The following is a 17,732-nucleotide window of genomic DNA, read 5'->3' as shown; positions in this document are numbered from 1 at the left end:
CATCCACTAGTGCTTAAATGCCACCACTTGGCTACTTCTGTCCTTCCAGTGGAAACAGGTAGACTGATTTCAGTCCTCTGCCCACGTCTCTGACCTTTGGAGGCTTTTTCAGAGATGTGGGTACTCCTCTTACAGTTTCAAGGCTTAGGGTAAGAAGTGTCTTCTGGGTCCTTCTAAGGTTTCATGAATAGAAGGTGGGTAGAAGGGAAGTGAGGGTGACATGATCACTTGTGTTATTCTTGTGTCCCTCAGGTTTTGAATTCTTGCACACTTATATTTGGCATCTCAGCTTTTAGCATAGACCACGACTAAATCCACTTTCTGGTCAGTCAACTGGACACACACTGTAACTGCTCTCTGCTGCTAATGGGGCCCCATCAGATTTGAGACATTTTGGCAAGTTCTATGCCTACAGAGCCAGCAGGAGCTAAAAGTGCCTTTCCTTCCTTGGTCTGCGCCGCCCTCAGGCTCTATTTCTATACTGACTTCCAATATGTCTATCTTCTCAGTGACCAGAGTTGTGTTTTATGATTACCATCTCTGAGTGTGCCCTGATCTGATGCTAACTGGCCAGGATATATATATGGAAGGGATTAATGTATACTTATAGGGTGATTTTTGAGAATCAGACTCATTCATAAGTGCGGAAGGGCTACCCAATTAGCAGAGGTGTTCAACACCTCCATACACCTTCATTCCAATACTCTCTCCCCTTTTTTCTAAAGATATTTTACTTTTTAGATTTTTTAAAATTACGTATAGGTGTGTGTGTGGATCTGTATGTGGGTCTGTGAATGTGAGTGTGGGTGCTAGTGGAGGCCAGAGGTGTTAGATACCCTGGAGCTGGAGTTAGGGGTAGCTTTGGGCCACCCAGTGGGAGTGCTAGGAACTGCACTCTGGTCCTCTGCAAGAGCGGCGTGTGCTCTTAACTTCTGAACCATCTCTCCGGCCCTCCTCCTCCTTCCTCCAGTCACTGCCCCAGCTTTTCCGTGGCCATTTGACTCTTACAGACTTGACTCACTTGCAGTTAAGAAGCAAGGGTATAAACTCTTGTATATTTTTTATGGCTGCCTTAGCTGTTTTGTTAGAAAAATAAAGGCACTTTTTTGGGGGAGGACAAGAATGGGATCTTACTATGTAGCTCAGGCTAGCCTCAAACTCATGTTATTTATTTAAATTAATTTTTATTTATGTGTGTCAGAGGGTGAGCTGTGTGCGTGCCTATGGAGGCCAGAAGACCTCCTCGATTCCCTGGAGCTGGAGTTAACGAGTGGTTTGTGAGTTGCCCAACAAGGGTTCTGGGAACCAAACTATGGACCTCTGGAAAAGCAGGGAACATTCTTAACCCCAGAACCACCTCTCCAGCCTCTAGCCGTGAACTCTTGATGCTCCTTTGCCAGCACTGTGTGTGCTGGGATAATAGGCACACGCGGCCATGCCCGGCTAGATTGTATTTTTAATAGTACCTGCATTTCAGCCTCCTCCCTGGGTGTAGTTATGGGGATCTCACCCTAACCTAGCAGGTGCTGTGCCGTGTGGCCTTGAATGCATAAGCTCCTCATTATGGCAGCGCTGTCAGGTACCCCGAGCGTTGCACATGACCATGGGTGATAATTAGTTCTTTCAGTTCTCCACATTGAGGATTTAAGAATGTCTCTGTGAGCACTGATGTGATACCCACTGGCCTCTGCTAGGCAGAAACCAAGTGCAGATTGCCCTTCATTACCTGAGAGTCGATTGCTTGTAATTCATCTACTCTCTGCTACTAATTTCTTAGTGCAAACAATGGACTCAACTCTGGACAAGTTAAGTCGGGTAGGAATTTAGTCAGAGAATAATGGATGCTGTGTGGCTCACACAACTGACAAGAAGATTAGCGAATTATACTTGGGCAGGATCAGTGCAATGCAAAGCCCAGGCAGGATTTCTGTATCCGTACATGAGCAACATGCTTCGGATAGTGAAGGTTGGATAGCCCTCGGCAGTCAGCAGGCCACCATCGCCATCAGACCTTTGTCGCCATGCCTGTGAGTCCTCAGATCTCTGTCTGCTGCCGGCAACCTCTGAAGGAACTAGAGAGAGAGCTCAGCACTTAAGAGTGCCTTCTGTTCTTACAGAAGACTCAACTTTGGTTCCCAGCACCCATGTGACAGCTCACAACTGTCTGGAATTCCAGTTCCAGGGGATCTGATGCCCTCTTGTGAGCTCTGTGAGCTCCTGCACACATGTGATGGACACAGAGGTATACATACACATAAAATAAGCACACACAAGCTGTCATGCCTGCATCTTTGCTTAGTACTTAAGACTTAAAAGGACAGCCTTCTGTCATATCCTCCTCTTCTAGTTTCCGGGGAACACGGAAAGAATATCTTCTCTTTGGTGTTTGCACTTCTTTTAGCTGCTTGCATCTCATGTGTTTTGAAACACGCCACCCCCCCGCCCCAAGGGCCCTAATCAGAAGCACATTCAGGTATTGATGGCCAAAGCTGACTTCCATCATCCACTACAATGCCTATTCCCTAGTAGTTTTCATATAAATCTCCTGGTGGACCTATTCAGCAAATGTTTGAGTCCTTGTGATATGCCAGAACCATGTTATGCCTTTAAAAAGGAACTGTGGGGGCTCGTGTGTGCGCAGCAGGGAAAGGTGGTTGCCACCAAGCCCGACACCACGAGTTCCGTCTGTGGTGCCCACGTGGTGAGAAGAGAGAGCTGCCTCCTGAAATTGCCTTTTGTGCCTCTGCATGTGCCATGGCGCCCATATCCACAAACTAAATGAATGTAGTGCAACCTTCCAAGAAGCTGTAGTGGCATTTACGCTTCATAGCCAGAGGAAGTGACAGATGAGAAAACAGTGTTTATAAAGTGCATAGTGTGTATAGTACGTGTTCCCTAGGAGTAAGAATGGTGATACATGAGCAGGATACTGTACTCACCCTCTTCTCTTCCAAACTGCATCCATCACCTCTTCCTAAGATACTGATGAAGCGCACATAACCCCAGCCATCTTAGTACACGGTGGGATTGTGACTCCTTAGGTAAGCCAGTGTTGGCACCGAGTCAGAGGGGCTTAGACTCCTGGAAAGCGTGGCCATTTGCTTTGGAGAGAACATTTCTCTTCCTTTGACTGAATCTGCCGGTGCTGGTGGTGGTGGTACTTTTAAATCAGTGTCCAATTCAGTTTCCTGTCCTGACTTCCTCTACAGTCTCCTCTAGTAACTCGGTTTCCTGTCCTGACTTCCTCTACAGTCTCCTCTAGTAACTCGGTTTCCTGTCCTGACTTCCTCTACAGTCTCCTCTAGTAACTCGGTTTCCTGTACTGACTTCCTCTACAGTCTCCTCTAGTAACTCGGTTTCCTGTCCTGACTTCCTCTACAGTCTCCTCTAGTAACTCGGTTTCCTGTACTGACTTCCTCTACAGTCTCCTCTAGTAACTCGGTTTCCTGTACTGACTTCCTCTACAGTCTCCCCGAATTTCAGTTTCCTGACAACCTCTCTCTGGTTTTCCTGCCTCATGTTAATTAGACGTAAATCACTCTATTTAACGTAGGCGTCAGTGAGGAAAGAGACCCAGGTTGTCTCTGAGTGGCACATGAAGGGCCGTGATGGCGAGCTGAGGGTCCCTTAGTAGCAGAGTTACCTGGTGACTCAGTAGCTTTCTTCACATCTGTTTGGTTGTGATCAATCATCTTACCAGTGGAACTCACTATGGACAATCCAGAGATTTACTGGGTCTGTTTTCCTACCCCAGAATAAAATGTTTGGGGCACTGAAGGGAGCCGTACATCAGTGTTGTGAGAGTGTCTTAAAAGTGTAAGAGTTCAGTAATTGCCTACAGGTGCTCAGTTACCTTCTTCATTGCCCTCTCCTGCTGGGTGGGATCTCCTTGCTATGGCTGCTTAGGGTGAGTAACTGGCTAACACGAAACTGAGCCACCAGATATAGGCTGCATGTTTATTTACTTCGTGAAACAACCCAAGAAGAAAAGCCTCTGTTCTCAGATTCTTGGCCCTCAAGCATCCCGGTGTGTGCTGGTCAATAGGCTCGTTCTTTGAGAGCCTTCCTCTGTGCCTCGTCCCCAGAGGCTCGTGGGGCAGTGGTGTACTGTTTCACAGTAATCAAGTGTGTGCTGCAGGGGGCTGGAAAGATGTCCTCTCCTGGCTGGTCATGTTTCAGTGCCTGGATTCTTCTGCCTCACCAGGAGAACTTCTAGGAATTGACTCTAGATCCTAGCCAGGGTTCAGGGGACAGTTTAATTTACTTACTGAATACTTGCTATAAACCAAGTGGCACTGTACCAGAAACTGGGGTACATGGACAAACCACAATGTCTGGAGAGGCTTGCTTTAGGGCCACACTGGAGATACCTTTCCCTGGCTGGGTCCTGACCTCTAGAGGCTGAATTTTCCCAGACCTTTCCTCCTTAGAGTTTTCTTTTCTGATCTCATCTACTTCATACCATGAGCCAGTCCTATGGCTCTGAATACCACCTGTGATGTGCTAACTGCCACATTGACCTGCCCCTCAATTACAGATCAGTGTTTCCAGTTGTCTGCTTGACGTATCACCTGGATGATGAAATAGTGTGTCAAACTTTGGATGTGTTCTCTCCCACACCCGATCCTCCTCACCACATCTGCCCTTCTGCCCACACCCGATCCTCCTCACCACATCTGCCCTCTGCCCATTCCTTTGTTCCTGCCCTAAGCTCTTGCGAGAGCTATGGAGTCACCTATGATTTGACCCCTTTAACACACTTCCTCATGCTGTGGTGACCTGCTCCCCAAACCATACAATTATTCTCACTGCTACTTCATAATTATAATTTTGCTACTCTTATGAATCGTAATGTAAATATTTTTGGAGATAGAGGTTTGCCAAAGGGGTTTCGACCCACAGGTTGAGAACCATCTGGGTTCTTTTCTTTTTAAGGATAGTTTTTCACAAAATATCCTTAGATGGCTTGTAATTTCTGTCTGCTGTGTTCTTGAGTCCAAACTTGTATTGTTAAATTACAGCAGCCAGTCACTAGTCTGTGAACCCGCTGGTTGACAGAAACTCAAGCGTCTGTGTTCAAACAACACATCTCGTGGGCTCTCACCTCAGGCTCTGGCACTCTCTCTCAGTTTGAACTGCAGGTTACCTGTGTGGCTTCTTCTCTTGCTTGATTTGAGAGTCTTCCTTGGCACACCCTAGCTAAAATAGCTCGCCTCTGTCTCCTGCAGTTCCCTTAACTTACTTTGATTTGATCACCAACACCTGATTTACATTATACTGTCCGTCCACTCGTATGTTAGTCTCTCCATTCCCCCACCACCACACTGAACTGTCAGCCGAGCAGAAGTAGCAACATTTTTTGTTCAGGGCCGTTCTTTCTTCCCAGGATCCAGAACATTGCCTGGCAGTGTGGCACTGTAGTGACATTTCTGCACTCAGAGTGCATGGGGAAGAAGATTAGACCAGAGAAAAGACTACCCTTTCCTAGGAAATGTTTGTGTTAACCTGGAGGTGAGGGGATGTTCTGGCTGGTGTTCTCACATAACTAGTGAGGCAGAACTTGGGAAGTGCTGACAGAAGCGGAGTGAGGGAGGAGCCGGGCGGGCTGCTGAGTTCTTAGCTGCTCTTTTCCTTACGGCTACTAGGAAATTGCTGGAAGTTTGATGTGTGTATGGGTCAGTTCAAAGGGTGGGCTTGGGTTCTGGTTACAAGGAGGGGCTGAAAGGGACCTGGAGACTGAATTAGTAATGGAGACTGTAGTAAAAGAGGCGGTGTGCTGGACACCACAGGTCTTTATAGAGGATGCCCATGTTTGGCTGAATTATAGAACTCAGTCCTCAGAAAACACATTGCACAGTTGTACTTGATTTCAGATATTTATAGTGGAGCTTCCTCTGGGGGTATGTAAACATCATTCAGGGAGACAGGCGCCTCCCCGCTGACGGCTCCAGCACATGTGTATTATTTTTATTCTGCCCTTTATCAGATGCTGTCACACTGCTTCTGTTTACCGTTTTCCCTCCATCTTGTATTTGCTCGCTCTCTCCATCTCCTCTGAGAGATTGGATTTAAATTGCTTCTTTAGTACTGAACTATTACGTAGCTCTCAGTTTCATTTTAAAGAGAGAAAAAAAAGGACAAAAGGAGGAACTTCCTTTTGGATGCCAGCATCCAAAGCATCATGTATCTTTGGGGTACAGTGGGCTTCTTGTTCTGAGCATAGTAGGGGGAAGTAAGTGAGCTGATTTGGGGTGTCTTTTGTTAGACTTTAAAATTTCATACTTCATTCAAAGAGTTGTAAGAGCCGAGTTAACAGTTAGCTGCTAACAGAGGAATACTGCTAATGGAGCCTGCAACAGAGCCAGAAGGAGCGGCTTCTTAGCTTTGCTCTGCCTCACTGCCCTAAAGCTGGCCCCTCGCTTTGTATCCTGGGAAGGCTCCTTTATGATGTCAAGGATTAGGCGGCCAGTTCCTCGAGTGCTTACTTAGTTGTCGCCAGTGGTATGCTTTGTGATGTATGGAGGGTATTTTTTCCTGCCAGAGACTAATGGCTTTTCTTAGCCGAGCTGATTGTATCTGCCTGTGATGGTGAGACAGGGCAGCGGGCTGTATTTGGACACCACCCCGATGAAGGCCCGTTTTGTCTCCCTTGCTGGAGGAATCCTAGCACACTGAGTCCGTTACCTCATATTCCTTCCACACAGAGGGCCTGCTGTTGTGAAGAACATTCCTCCCCTGGACACGGGTCTCCTGGGGTTCTCTGCATTGCCAAGCTCCATCATCCTCTGTCAGGCTGGTGACACAGCACTGCTCAGTTAGGCTGGGAGTCTGAGGAGAGACAAAGGGGGCTTTCTCCTCCCAGCTCCTTGGAGACCCTCGGAAATGTTAGCTTCCCCTGTGGCTCGAAGCCTTTGTCATCCCAGTCACCCAGGTCTTGGTTTCGACTTCTTGCCTCTTTCCCAGCCCGGTAGGAGGTGGCTGCCTTCCTGTCTTGATGGCAGTTACAGATGAGTATTCCAGTATACCTGCAGAAGGGAGGGAGAATGCCCTGATCTTGTGGACACTGTCTTTGTTCTCTGAACGTTAGCTTTGACCAGAACAAGTAGCCAGCTTTATCTTTTTGGTGTTTTTTTTTTTAAATGAAAAATAATATTGGAAAATACTAAGAATAATAAAACACCCACTTTCCACCATTCAGAACTAATGAGGTTAATATTTCATACTATTTTTACTTTATTTTTAATTAAAAAGAAATAATATTACCAGAAAGAAATAGGGTTCTTTGCCTCTCCTCCCATCCTATTCCTTACTCCAGGAAGCAACCAGAGCAAGAATTTTTTCTTAAAGATTTATTTTTTGAGTGCGTGCGTGCGTGCGTGCGTGTGTGCAGGTGCCCACAGAGGCCAGAAGAGTGTCAGATCCCCTTGGAGCTAGAGTTCTGAGTGGTTGTGAGCTGTCTGATGTAGGCACTGGGAACTGAACTCAAGTTCTATGCAAAACCAGTAAGTGCACCTACTGTTGAGCCGGTCCTCCGGCCCCTCCCTCCTGTCAGTAATTTGATGTGTATCTTTGATATCTCCTTTTAGAACCACCATCAAAATATAAAGTAAGGTTTATATTTCTGTGCCAAGGAAGCATCTTCCCGTGGTTCTGTAGCCTTTCTATCTGGTCTTTTTGGTTTGTATTTTGTTGGAAACAGGATCCCCCTCCCCATTACTCCCCTCCAACTCTTGCCCCACCGAATCTCCTTCCCAACTTCATGTACTCTTTGTTTGTTTGTTTGTTTGTTTGTTTGTTTGTTTGTTTGTTTGTTTTAACGTTAAGGCCAGCTGGTGCTGACAGTATGCATGGGTGTAGGGCATGCACTGGAGCATGGAAACCTAATGGAGGGGTGGAGAGCTGCATGCCTGAAGAACACCGATGCTCTCTTCTCCAGTGGCCCAGCTCCAGGAGCTCCTCGGCTAGGGTGTCGTTTTGTGAGACCCTCTTCCATCCCTGATGCAGTTTGACTAGCTTGAGCCTGTGCTGGTCTTGTGCATACAGCCGCAGCTGCTGCTGCTTGGTCACACCACGTCTGAAGGGAGTCTTTTTCCATCTGAAGACCACTTAAGATATGGTTTTGTATGTGCATTATGGCTTTCACTTATATGGTATTGATTATTGTGTCATTTCACACAGAACATGCGGGCTCCCACTCCCTGCCATACTGACATGAATTCTGTGACCTGCATGCTGTCTCTGTCCTGTGTCTTGCTTATTCATGGTTCTATTTCAGGACCCTGATGTGGCCCATTGGTACATTTCTCCATTCCTACAGTAATACAACATCACCGAGTCCAACTCTCTTAGTTCCCAGTAGAGGGAACCCCCTCCCCCACCATTGTTTTTCAGATTATTTTAGTTATTGTAGGGCTGTTTGCATCCCATGTTGGCTTTAATACCTTTCACCAAAGCCCTGCTGTATCTGGATTCCAAGCACAGTGAGTGTGTTGACATATGGGGAGAGTTAGCATCCTGCCTCTGCTGGCTGCTCTCTGTTAGCCGAGAAGCTCTCTGTGTCCTTCACAAGTGTTTTCTGTTTCTCTCACAGCGTTGTGAAGTTCCTTCCTAGGTACTTTATTAATTTCCGTTGCTCTTTCAAATGAGATGCCTTTCTCTGTTTCTAGTTGGGTGTTCCTGGTAAATAGGAAGGCCACTGAAGGTCCTGCGTGCTGGTCATCTGTCAGTCCTGACAGCATACGGAGTAGTTCGCATTTCCTTCCTTGGGGATTTCTCTGCACAGTTATTTCCTCAAGTAATTTCTGTGCCGCTCATTTCATTTGCTGGTGTGATATTTAAAAAGACAGACAGGCTGGGGATGTAGCTCACATGGTAGAACACTTGGGTCACGTGTGTGATGGAGGCTCTGAGTTCAATCCTTAAAACCACCCAAATCGAAAGGCAGTAAGAGAAGCCATCCGCTGATCGATCTTCCTCCTCGATTGAGAGAATGTATCCAAGGCTTCAGTGTGATGCATCCTGAGGTGCAACTGGACTTTTACTGAGTTGAGATAGTTTTACCCTTGGTTTTCTAGGGTTTCTTTGGTCATTGGATAGCACCAGGTTTTATAGAAGGTTCTTTTTGCATTCTGATTAGCATGTCTTCCTTCAGTCTGGACTTGAACAGTGTGGTTGCTTTGCGGAAGCATTTTTGCATTCCAGTGTTCAACTAGTTATGGAATAAGAAATAACCTTGATAAGCAGGTAGGGTTCAATTTTATGCTGTTTGGAATATTCCCACTTATTTTCAAATGTAAAATTGGCTTCTAATAATTTTCTGCTCTTCTGGGTTTTTTAAGTGTTGTACTAGCTTTGTAAAATGAGCTGGGCTGGTCTTTTTTTATTTTTCTAGTGAGTATTTCATTTTGCTTTAAGATTGTTATGCTCATTATAGTACTCTTACGATCTGTGGGGTATGTGTCTCAGCTTCTGCATTACTTATTTTCAGCTCAGTGGTCACTACTTCCACATGAAATCTGGTTTAAAATTTTTTAACTTGCAGCAAAAAGGACATCTTTCTACTCACATGCTTAGCAGCCAGGAAGTACGCAGTTCCCCAGGCAACCACGGGTAGGGGTTTCCTGACAAAGTCCACTGCAGTTCTGTGCTAAATTTGGTCTGGAGATGGTCACAAAGCAGTGGGTTCGGTGCTGTTGTGCCTTTCCAACCCTGGTGAGATCCTTACCACGTGAAGAGCAGGCAGGCTGTGTCCTTGTTCCTCACCTTTTACATTCCTAGTAATGGTCACTTCTGCTTTCCTCCTTATCTTGGTAATGGTCACTTCTGCTTTCCTCCTTATCTTGGTGGATCCTAATAAATGGTTATCTCATATCTGGATCCATTTTAAATTTTAAGAAATTTGGCTTGTGTGTATGTGTATGATTGTGATGTGTGCACATGTACAGGCCAAAGGACCCTGGGTGTCCTACACTGTCACTTTCTGCCCTCTCTCTTTTGAGATAGACTCCAGCTTAGCCTGGAACTGGTGCTCAGCTGACCCCAGCAGTTCCCAGGCCTCACCCTCCATGTGCTGAGGTTAGGCTGGCGTTTTTGCACGGTACTGCTCTCTGAATTCAGGCTGTCATGCTCGCCTAGCAAGCACTCTCAGCCACTGAGGATTTTTCTAGCCCTATGTTGTTATTTTTTAAAATCAGATTTATTGCAATATAACTGACATGGAGTGCATTTTTACCCTTTTTAGTTTATAGTTCTGAATCTTGACAGTCCCATTATATAACCTCCAACACAACCAGAATCTAAATTCTCATCCTCTCCAAAGTATTTCGTCCTCAGCCTTTTCCCCTGACTCCTACCCTCTGTCAGCTACAGATTGTTTGCTGTGCCTGTTGTTTGGGCTTCTCTACAACAGTGTACCACTGGATCTATACAGTCTATAGCCACCACCCTTTTAATTGACGCGTTTGTGAGGATTAATTGTAGTATCACATGCAGTTGCAAAAACAGTATGTGACAAGTAATAGTGCCCCATTCTCTGTCCCCTGTAGTGCCAGTGTCTTGGAGCACTGTAGTACAGCACCACAGCCATGATCAAAGCATTCACCAGGCCACTGGTCTTGCCTGGATTTTCCAGCTCATGCTTATGTGTGTGTATGAGTGTGTGAGTGTGTGTGTGTGTGTGTGTGTGTGTGTGTGTGTGTGTGTGTGTTAGTTCCATGTATTCTCTTATATATGTACATTCATTTAATCACAGTTTACCTAACCATCTGGATTTGCTCCAAATGTGTGTGTGTTTGTGTGTGTGTGCGCGCACCGCATACATTTTGCAGGCAGGAAGATCTATGTGAGACTGCCGAATGTGGTAGTGCACACTGGTACTCCTAGGTCTAGAGAGGCTGAACTGAGATTAGGGGGTTGCTGTGGCTTGGTGTCCAGCCAATATTGCCTAATTGGAGAGCTTCAGGTCAATTAGAGACCCTGTCATTCAGGATTGTTCACTGGGCTCTATAATTACACATACACATGCATGAGAACCTGCACACACATACATGGGGCAGGGAACTCTTGAGGTAAGGCTTTAGAGAGCTTTGGTTTGGCATGTGGTCGATCTTGTTTTCATATACACTAGAAAGAGATGTATGTTCTGAGTTACTGCATGATATTTTTGATGTCAGTTAGGTCAAGCTGTAAGTACTACTTGAAACCATTACTGGCTTTTTCTATACTGGTTTGTCATTACTGACGGGAGTATTGGTGTCTCCACCCCATCTCTGCCCTCTGCCTCCTGCATGCTTGGATCACAGCACACTCAGCTTCACTAGCTCTTAAATCCAAGTTTGTCAGAGTTACCAGTGAATGGTAAAATGCCTGTTTTCACTTCTGTTCTATCAGGTACTGTTTCATTTGTGAGACACACACACACACACACAGTTGTGGCTTGCTTTGAGCTCTGGCCTATGGAGATAGCATTTCTAGTCTGGACTGTTTGCCCTTGACTTTAACCTTGTCTGTTTTACCCATTGCTGCTTTGAATTTGGAGAGGAATGCACTACAAGGTGAACGGAAGCCATTTTGATTACAGTCCTGATGGTGTTGGTAAATGTATGCAGATTAAAATAATTTAACTACTGTCTGGTAGTTGTGTGAATTCCATCATCATATGAATCACACTATCCATTCACTGGTAATTTTGGCCACCTTGAGTTAAAGAAATTGTGAATTGGCTGGGTGTGGTGTCACCTTTAATCCCAGCACTAGGGAGGCAGAAGCAAGAAAGTGGTGAGTCTAAGGCCAGTCTAGGGCCCTTAAATGCCTTGTTTTTTCAATGGTACAGAAAAAGCAAAGGGAGGAGATTAGATGCTATGCTGTATGTGAAAGGGGAGAATAAGTAGTTAATGGAAGTGTGCTAAATTGAAGCCCTTGAGGATGTCAGATGGGGAAGGTCTATAGCTTAAGCTAATAAAGAACATAAGCCTTGCAATGGGAGGCAATTGGACAGAGGGAAATCAAGTGTTAGGACCATACAAGTGAGAAATGAGGCACACTTCTGTGACTCCAGGATGTGGAGGCTGAGATGGGAGGTTCCGAAGTTCAAGACCACATGGCCTACATGATGAGACACTTCCAAAAATGGGAGAATAAAGGCGCCATTGAAGAAAAATTGAAAGGGGCCATGTAGGAGTGAGAATTGAGTTTCTAGAATAGCGCTCATTATTACAGCAAGTCACCAGGGTGCTTAGAACTAAGGGATGATGGCCTAGAACGGAGCTGGAGGTCTTAGCTCTCCTTTTGTTCTGAAGCTTCAGATCAGTGAACAAGCTCTAATTACATCACATCTATAAAGTATGGGATGGATGGTCTGTAAGGTTCCTTCTGTCTCCAACATGTGATGTTCATGTGTTTGAGTAAGAGTATCAATGGCCTTAACACTGTCAGTAGAGTGTAAAATCTGTCATGGACTGATAAGATTTCTTCTTCTCTGCTGTGCTGTGGATGTGGTATGGTCTCAGTGAGAGAAGGTATATTGAAGCGGAGGCTAGATGGGATGGTCAGAGGATTCTTGGGATATAGTTTTCAATCTTCATAATGCCTCAGGAGCAGAGTAAAGTTAACGAATCCTCTTTTCTCATTTCTTCATGGATTATATATAACCAAATGGGCCACTGGGAATTTTTCATGTTTTATGTGTTACATTTTTAAGGAGAGATCTTTACAGGGAACTTCTGAACACAAATACACAGTGCATGGAATTTTGCTCACTCACTAAGCAAGGCTTATAAATATTAAATACATGTTAATAGCCAGATGAAGATACTTGTCTATAGGAGATAAGTTGAGAAGTTGGTTTTGAAGAATACTTAGGCATCAGGAACCAGTCCTGTTGTCTAAGACATTGAGGGGATGATTTGCAAAGCCCAGGTGCCCTAATGCAGACATTGTTCAGCTTGGGTGGACTTTGAGGAACAGATGAAATACCCAGACTAAAAGACTAGGAAGAAATCTGTTTCTAAAATGTACCAGGCTTTTGTAAAATGAAGACAGTCTGTCCTGGAGCTACCCTAAATTCATGGGAAGTCATAAGCTGCTTAAGAAGGGGTTCCTTGCAGTGTCTAATGTCCATACCAAATCTTTAGAAGAACTGGAAGAGTAGACTTCAGCCGCCTCCCTAGGCTTGCCTCTAGAATAATACCACAAGAATGCCCTCCAGGGACACTGTTTGCTCTGTAGTCAACCTGGCTGGAGGTGGGGTGCCTATCTCACGCACTGTCCTTGGTGCTTATCAGGTCACCTTAGTTCGACCTTCAGACCAGCAGGATGCTGCCAGGCTGTTGACTCCAGGAACGAACCTTGCTCGAACTTTAGTCTGGTGATTAAGAAGCGCTTACCAGACTGTCCCCATTTGTTACTGCTAGATCCATTTAGGGCTGACTGATACTGGTGGAAGCTAAATCTGGTCTGCAGGGGAATGTGGGAAATGTAGTTTTTCAGCTTTGTAAACTCTGCAGTATAGGAAGGCCAATCAGGAAGAGATTCAATAAATATAGACATCTATATTGAAAGAAAATGTGTCCGTTAAGACCATTAATAAGAGTGACTCTAATTTATAAGGCACATGGACAAGAGAGCAATAGATAGATTAATAAGACATTCAGGAGAAAGAGGAATGAAAATATGTTCGTTGATTGAATGAAGGCAATGGAGGAAAGAGACGCAACAGGAAGAAACCAGACTGGCTCTTCAGTTTGGGGCTAGAATAATTGGATAGTGTTTAGTACTGTTTACTAAATCATGAAAGAGTTGAAGAACACTTGTTCAGTTTGGGGCTAGAATGATTGGATAGTGTTTAGTACTGTTTACTAAGACACAAAAGAGTTGAAGAACGCTAACTGAGGGTAGTAATGCTATTTCTGTACATGGTTGATCTTGAGAAATGTATAGGACATTGCAGTGTCCCGGCATAGGGCATCTGATTTCTAACCACACTTGCTCATTTGCAGCAGTGAGGCCGGTTGCTGTGTGAGGGTAGAGCTTAGGTTATGTTAGGTATAGTTAGGTAATGTTTATGGTTGAGATCAGTTCATTTGTCTACAGTCTCAAGTGAGTCGAGTAATGCAGAAGTTATCATTGTTAGGTTTTAGTTTCATATTTAAGGAAGCTCAGGGTTTATTGTTAATTCTCTAATCCAGCTGTTGAATTTTTTCCCTGGAAGGACTCATGGGGACTCTGTTCCCTCTGTCCTTTCTTGTTTCAGAATGTCTCTCAGCTAAAAGTATTGCTGAACAGAATTGGGCTAGGGACAGTGCCCTTGGCCTTCCTATTCTGCTTGTCTGCTTGGTACTGGCGGCACCCACCCCTTCTTTCCACCCTTCCCTGCAATAGCAGTTCACCATCTCTCTTAGGATTTTGTGTTTCCACACTTACTTCTTCCTGTGTGTGGTGTCCTTGCTTCTCTCCTCTCAGTGTGCTTGCTTTTAGATTACATTTTGCCTCTGCTTTTTAACTTCTTTTGCAGGGTGGGGGAGGGAGGGGGATGTTTCGAGACAGGGTTTCTTTGTGCAACAATCCTGGCTGTCCTGAAACTCACTCTGTAGACCAGGCTGGCCTTGAGCTCACTGAGCTCCACCTGCCTCTGCCTCCTGAGTGCTGGGATTGAAGGCGTGCATCACCATGGCCTGGCTTAACTTATTCTTGTTCCGTCCCCCATTCCTTTTCCTGTGGTATGTGCTTCCATTTCTGAGGCTTATGTTGTTTATGTGTGAAAGTGGACCCTTCTCAGGGTGCTGAAATGTGGCGTGTGTGAGCTCTCTGTGACCCCTTTGTTGCTGCCTCTTTTGTCCCTTCTAGGCAGTTTGAGGATGGTGCTCTTGTTTCTACGTCTCGGTAGTCTGGAGGGGAAACATTTCTTTAAATTGAGTCAGGTCATTGGACCACATATGGGTTCCACTGCCATTTGTGGGCTTCTCTTGCATGATCACGGTTGTCTGTGCTTGTGGGAAGGCATGTGACAGGAGGGCATGGGGAAGATTTCATGGAGCCGTCTGCAATCTCGTGGCCTGGTGGTTGTGTTCCTTTGGTTTTATATGCGTGTGCGTCCTACGGTGTTGTGATTGGCTTACCCTTGGCTAAAATCCTGACATCCTGACGGTGGATAGACAGGCAGGCTTCTGATCCCTGGGACTTTTCTCCATCCTGGTTCCTCCACGCCCTGGCTGACCTTCATCCCTGGCTCCATGTCTTTCACTGAGGAAGACTTTCTCTCTTCACCTCCTTTCTCCACAGTAGTTTCCACAGTCTGAAGATGTGACTTGATCTGCTATCCCCCACACTGCTGAGCTCTGGGCTCCATTTGAAAGGTTTTGGTCATGAGGTGATGCCTCTATTCTTGTGTTGCTGCTGATGGTGTGTGGTTTTGGTTTTGGTTTCCTTGTTTGTTTTAATCTGTGCTCAAGCACTGGGAGACAGTTCTACAGGCTGCCCCTCCCCTCCCGAGAAGACCAGTTGTAGGTTCTAAGGTGTGTGTATGTTTTACTATTGTTAGCTCCAGAGCAGTAGGGATAGAATGCTGATTTTTTCGTCTATGAACTTAGAAGGTGCAGGCACTTACTCACCAATTGTTTTATTTATGGCTGTCCTTCAGGTAGGAAGGGCAGGACTTAGCATCCTACATTTGCTAATGAGGAAGCAGATCCAGAGGACTCTGTGAGCTGCAAAGTCATCCTGTTAATTGTAAGGCAGGTTTGAAAGTCAGGGCCTGGGCTATTTTTACTACACCCTGTTTCTCCCTCCATCTCTCCACACAATGTCTTACTGTGTCGTTAGCGTTCTACTAACCTTATTATGACACTGATTGTACTGAATCGAAGCCAGAAGTAGAGTGCGAGAGCTGGAGCAGAATGCTACGTGACTGTCAAGTTCTGATCTTTAATTAACCTAGTGAGTCTTAGTTATGACAAAACTAATGGTGACTCTTTCCCCCTCCCTGGTATGTAGGAGACTGCCCAACTTCTTCCATCAAATCAGACTTCATTCCTCCAAGGCTGGCAGTGGATACAAGAATTTCCATGTAGGAACTTAATCCTGGGGACCCTGTTCTCACCTCTGTAACTCACTTTCCTCTTAGTGTGCATCGCTGTTTTATTTCTGCTCTGATGACAGAACATCTTTATTTATGGTCTTCTTTTTCCAAGAATGAGTCCTTGATCCTTTCATAACTCTTGTATTTCGCCAGGGTCAGGCTGGAACATTCGAACAAGGCTTCATTGAAAGAGCTCGATAAATTGCTGAAATACATATTGTTATTATTGTTGTTGTTCTATAAATTATGGCTTCTTGCTACTCCCCTATCTTCCCCTATATTACCAAGAAATGTGCTTAGTTAGGTGTTTTCCCTTCTCAGAGGTAACACCAAGAAAACACACTCTGAGGAGGGATGGGACTCTCCCCTGCTGCCTTTGGAGCATCCACTTCTCTACTTGCTTTCTTTCTCAGACTTTTTCCATCCCCAGTTGCTTGAGACAGGGTTTCATATAGCCAAGGCTGACCTTGAACTTCTAATCCTCCTGCCTTTAGCTCCTGAGTGCTAGGTTACAGGTGTGCACCACTCCATCTTTTTATGCGGTCCAGGTCTTCGTGTGTGTCTGGCAGTCACCCTGCTAACTGAGAGACATCCTCAGCCCCACTAGGCCTATTTGTGAGGAGCAGAGGCCTGGGGACCATCTTCAGGAGAGATGCTTCTGTCCCCAAGTATGTGGTCTTACTGTGGCCTCAGCAGAGCAGCTGTATCCATACACAGAGGTCAGCAGTCAGTCAGTACCGAGATCTACATGTAGGAAGAAAGGGACAGTCAGAGGACAAGAAAAGATACTGACAGCAGCAGTGTGGATTGCTGGTGTGTTGTGAGTGAGTAGTTCAAGGTGACGTTGTTCTTTTTATACTTCTAGGTATCATGAACTCATTACAAAATACGGGAAGTTGGAGCCTTTGGCCGAAGTGGACCTGAGACCCCAGAGCAGCGCAAAGGTAGAAGTCCACTTTAATGACCAAGTGGAAGAAATGAGCATCCGCCTGGACCAAACAGTAGCAGAACTGAAGAAACAACTAAAAACTCTAGTGCAGTTGCCCACGAGCAGCATGCTTCTCTACTACTTTGACCACGAGGCCCCCTTCGGCCCGGAAGAGATGAAGTACAGCTCCCGAGCCCTGCACTCTTTCGGCATTAGGGATGGAGATAAAATTTTTGTGGAATCAAAAACAAAATAACCTCTACCAGCCTTGTAAAAACTCACATAAGGACTTCCTGCAGGGTGTTTGTTTCCAGCGTGCTTTTCTTTAGGAGGAAGGGCATTTTCGTTTCGTTTTGGGTTTTGTTTAGCTTTTGGAGGGGTTTTGTATATTTTCTTCCCCTAGAATGGGTAGGGGATTGTTTTTGGTATTTTCTATCACAGATTACTTCAGCTCAGTCAGCAGACCTGGCTGCATCTCCAGTCTTTATGCTCTTTCTCTCTCTCTCTCTCTCTCTCTCTCTCTCTCTCTCTCTCTCTCTCTCCAGTCTTTATGCTCTCTCTCTCTCTCTCTCTCTCTCTCTCTCTCTCTCTCTCTCTCTCATGAAAGATGACAGAGAAATCACCGACTTCTTACTGTGTTGCTGGGGTTTGTCAGCCTCTGGGCTCTTTCCTGCTAGGCTCGAGGACAGAGTGGTCCCTCAGAGGAGTGGTGCAGTGTTCAGATCCAGAGAT

The 17,732-nt window shown here is 45.5% G+C and overlaps 1 protein-coding gene across 2 annotated transcripts in view; it reads left to right on the top strand.

Moving 5' to 3' along the window:
- Window positions 1-17,298, top strand: part of Tbcel (tubulin folding cofactor E like) — a 58,686-nt gene extending 41,388 nt beyond the window's left edge. For both annotated transcript variants that reach the window (XM_059267674.1, XM_059267675.1), the window contains one exon: window positions 16,938-17,298. In XM_059267674.1, coding sequence (XP_059123657.1) covers window positions 16,938-17,256 — 319 coding nt within the window. In that variant the 3' untranslated portion in view covers window positions 17,257-17,298. The remainder of the gene's footprint in view (window positions 1-16,937) is intronic.
- Window positions 17,299-17,732: the final 434 nt, after the last annotated feature.

The sequence above is a fragment of the Peromyscus eremicus genome, chromosome 7, assembly GCF_949786415.1.
Source record: "Peromyscus eremicus chromosome 7, PerEre_H2_v1, whole genome shotgun sequence".
In the NCBI taxonomy this organism is placed as follows: Eukaryota; Metazoa; Chordata; class Mammalia; order Rodentia; family Cricetidae; genus Peromyscus; species Peromyscus eremicus.
Note: the sequence above shows the minus strand (reverse complement) of the source record. Positions and strands in the feature narration are given on the sequence as shown.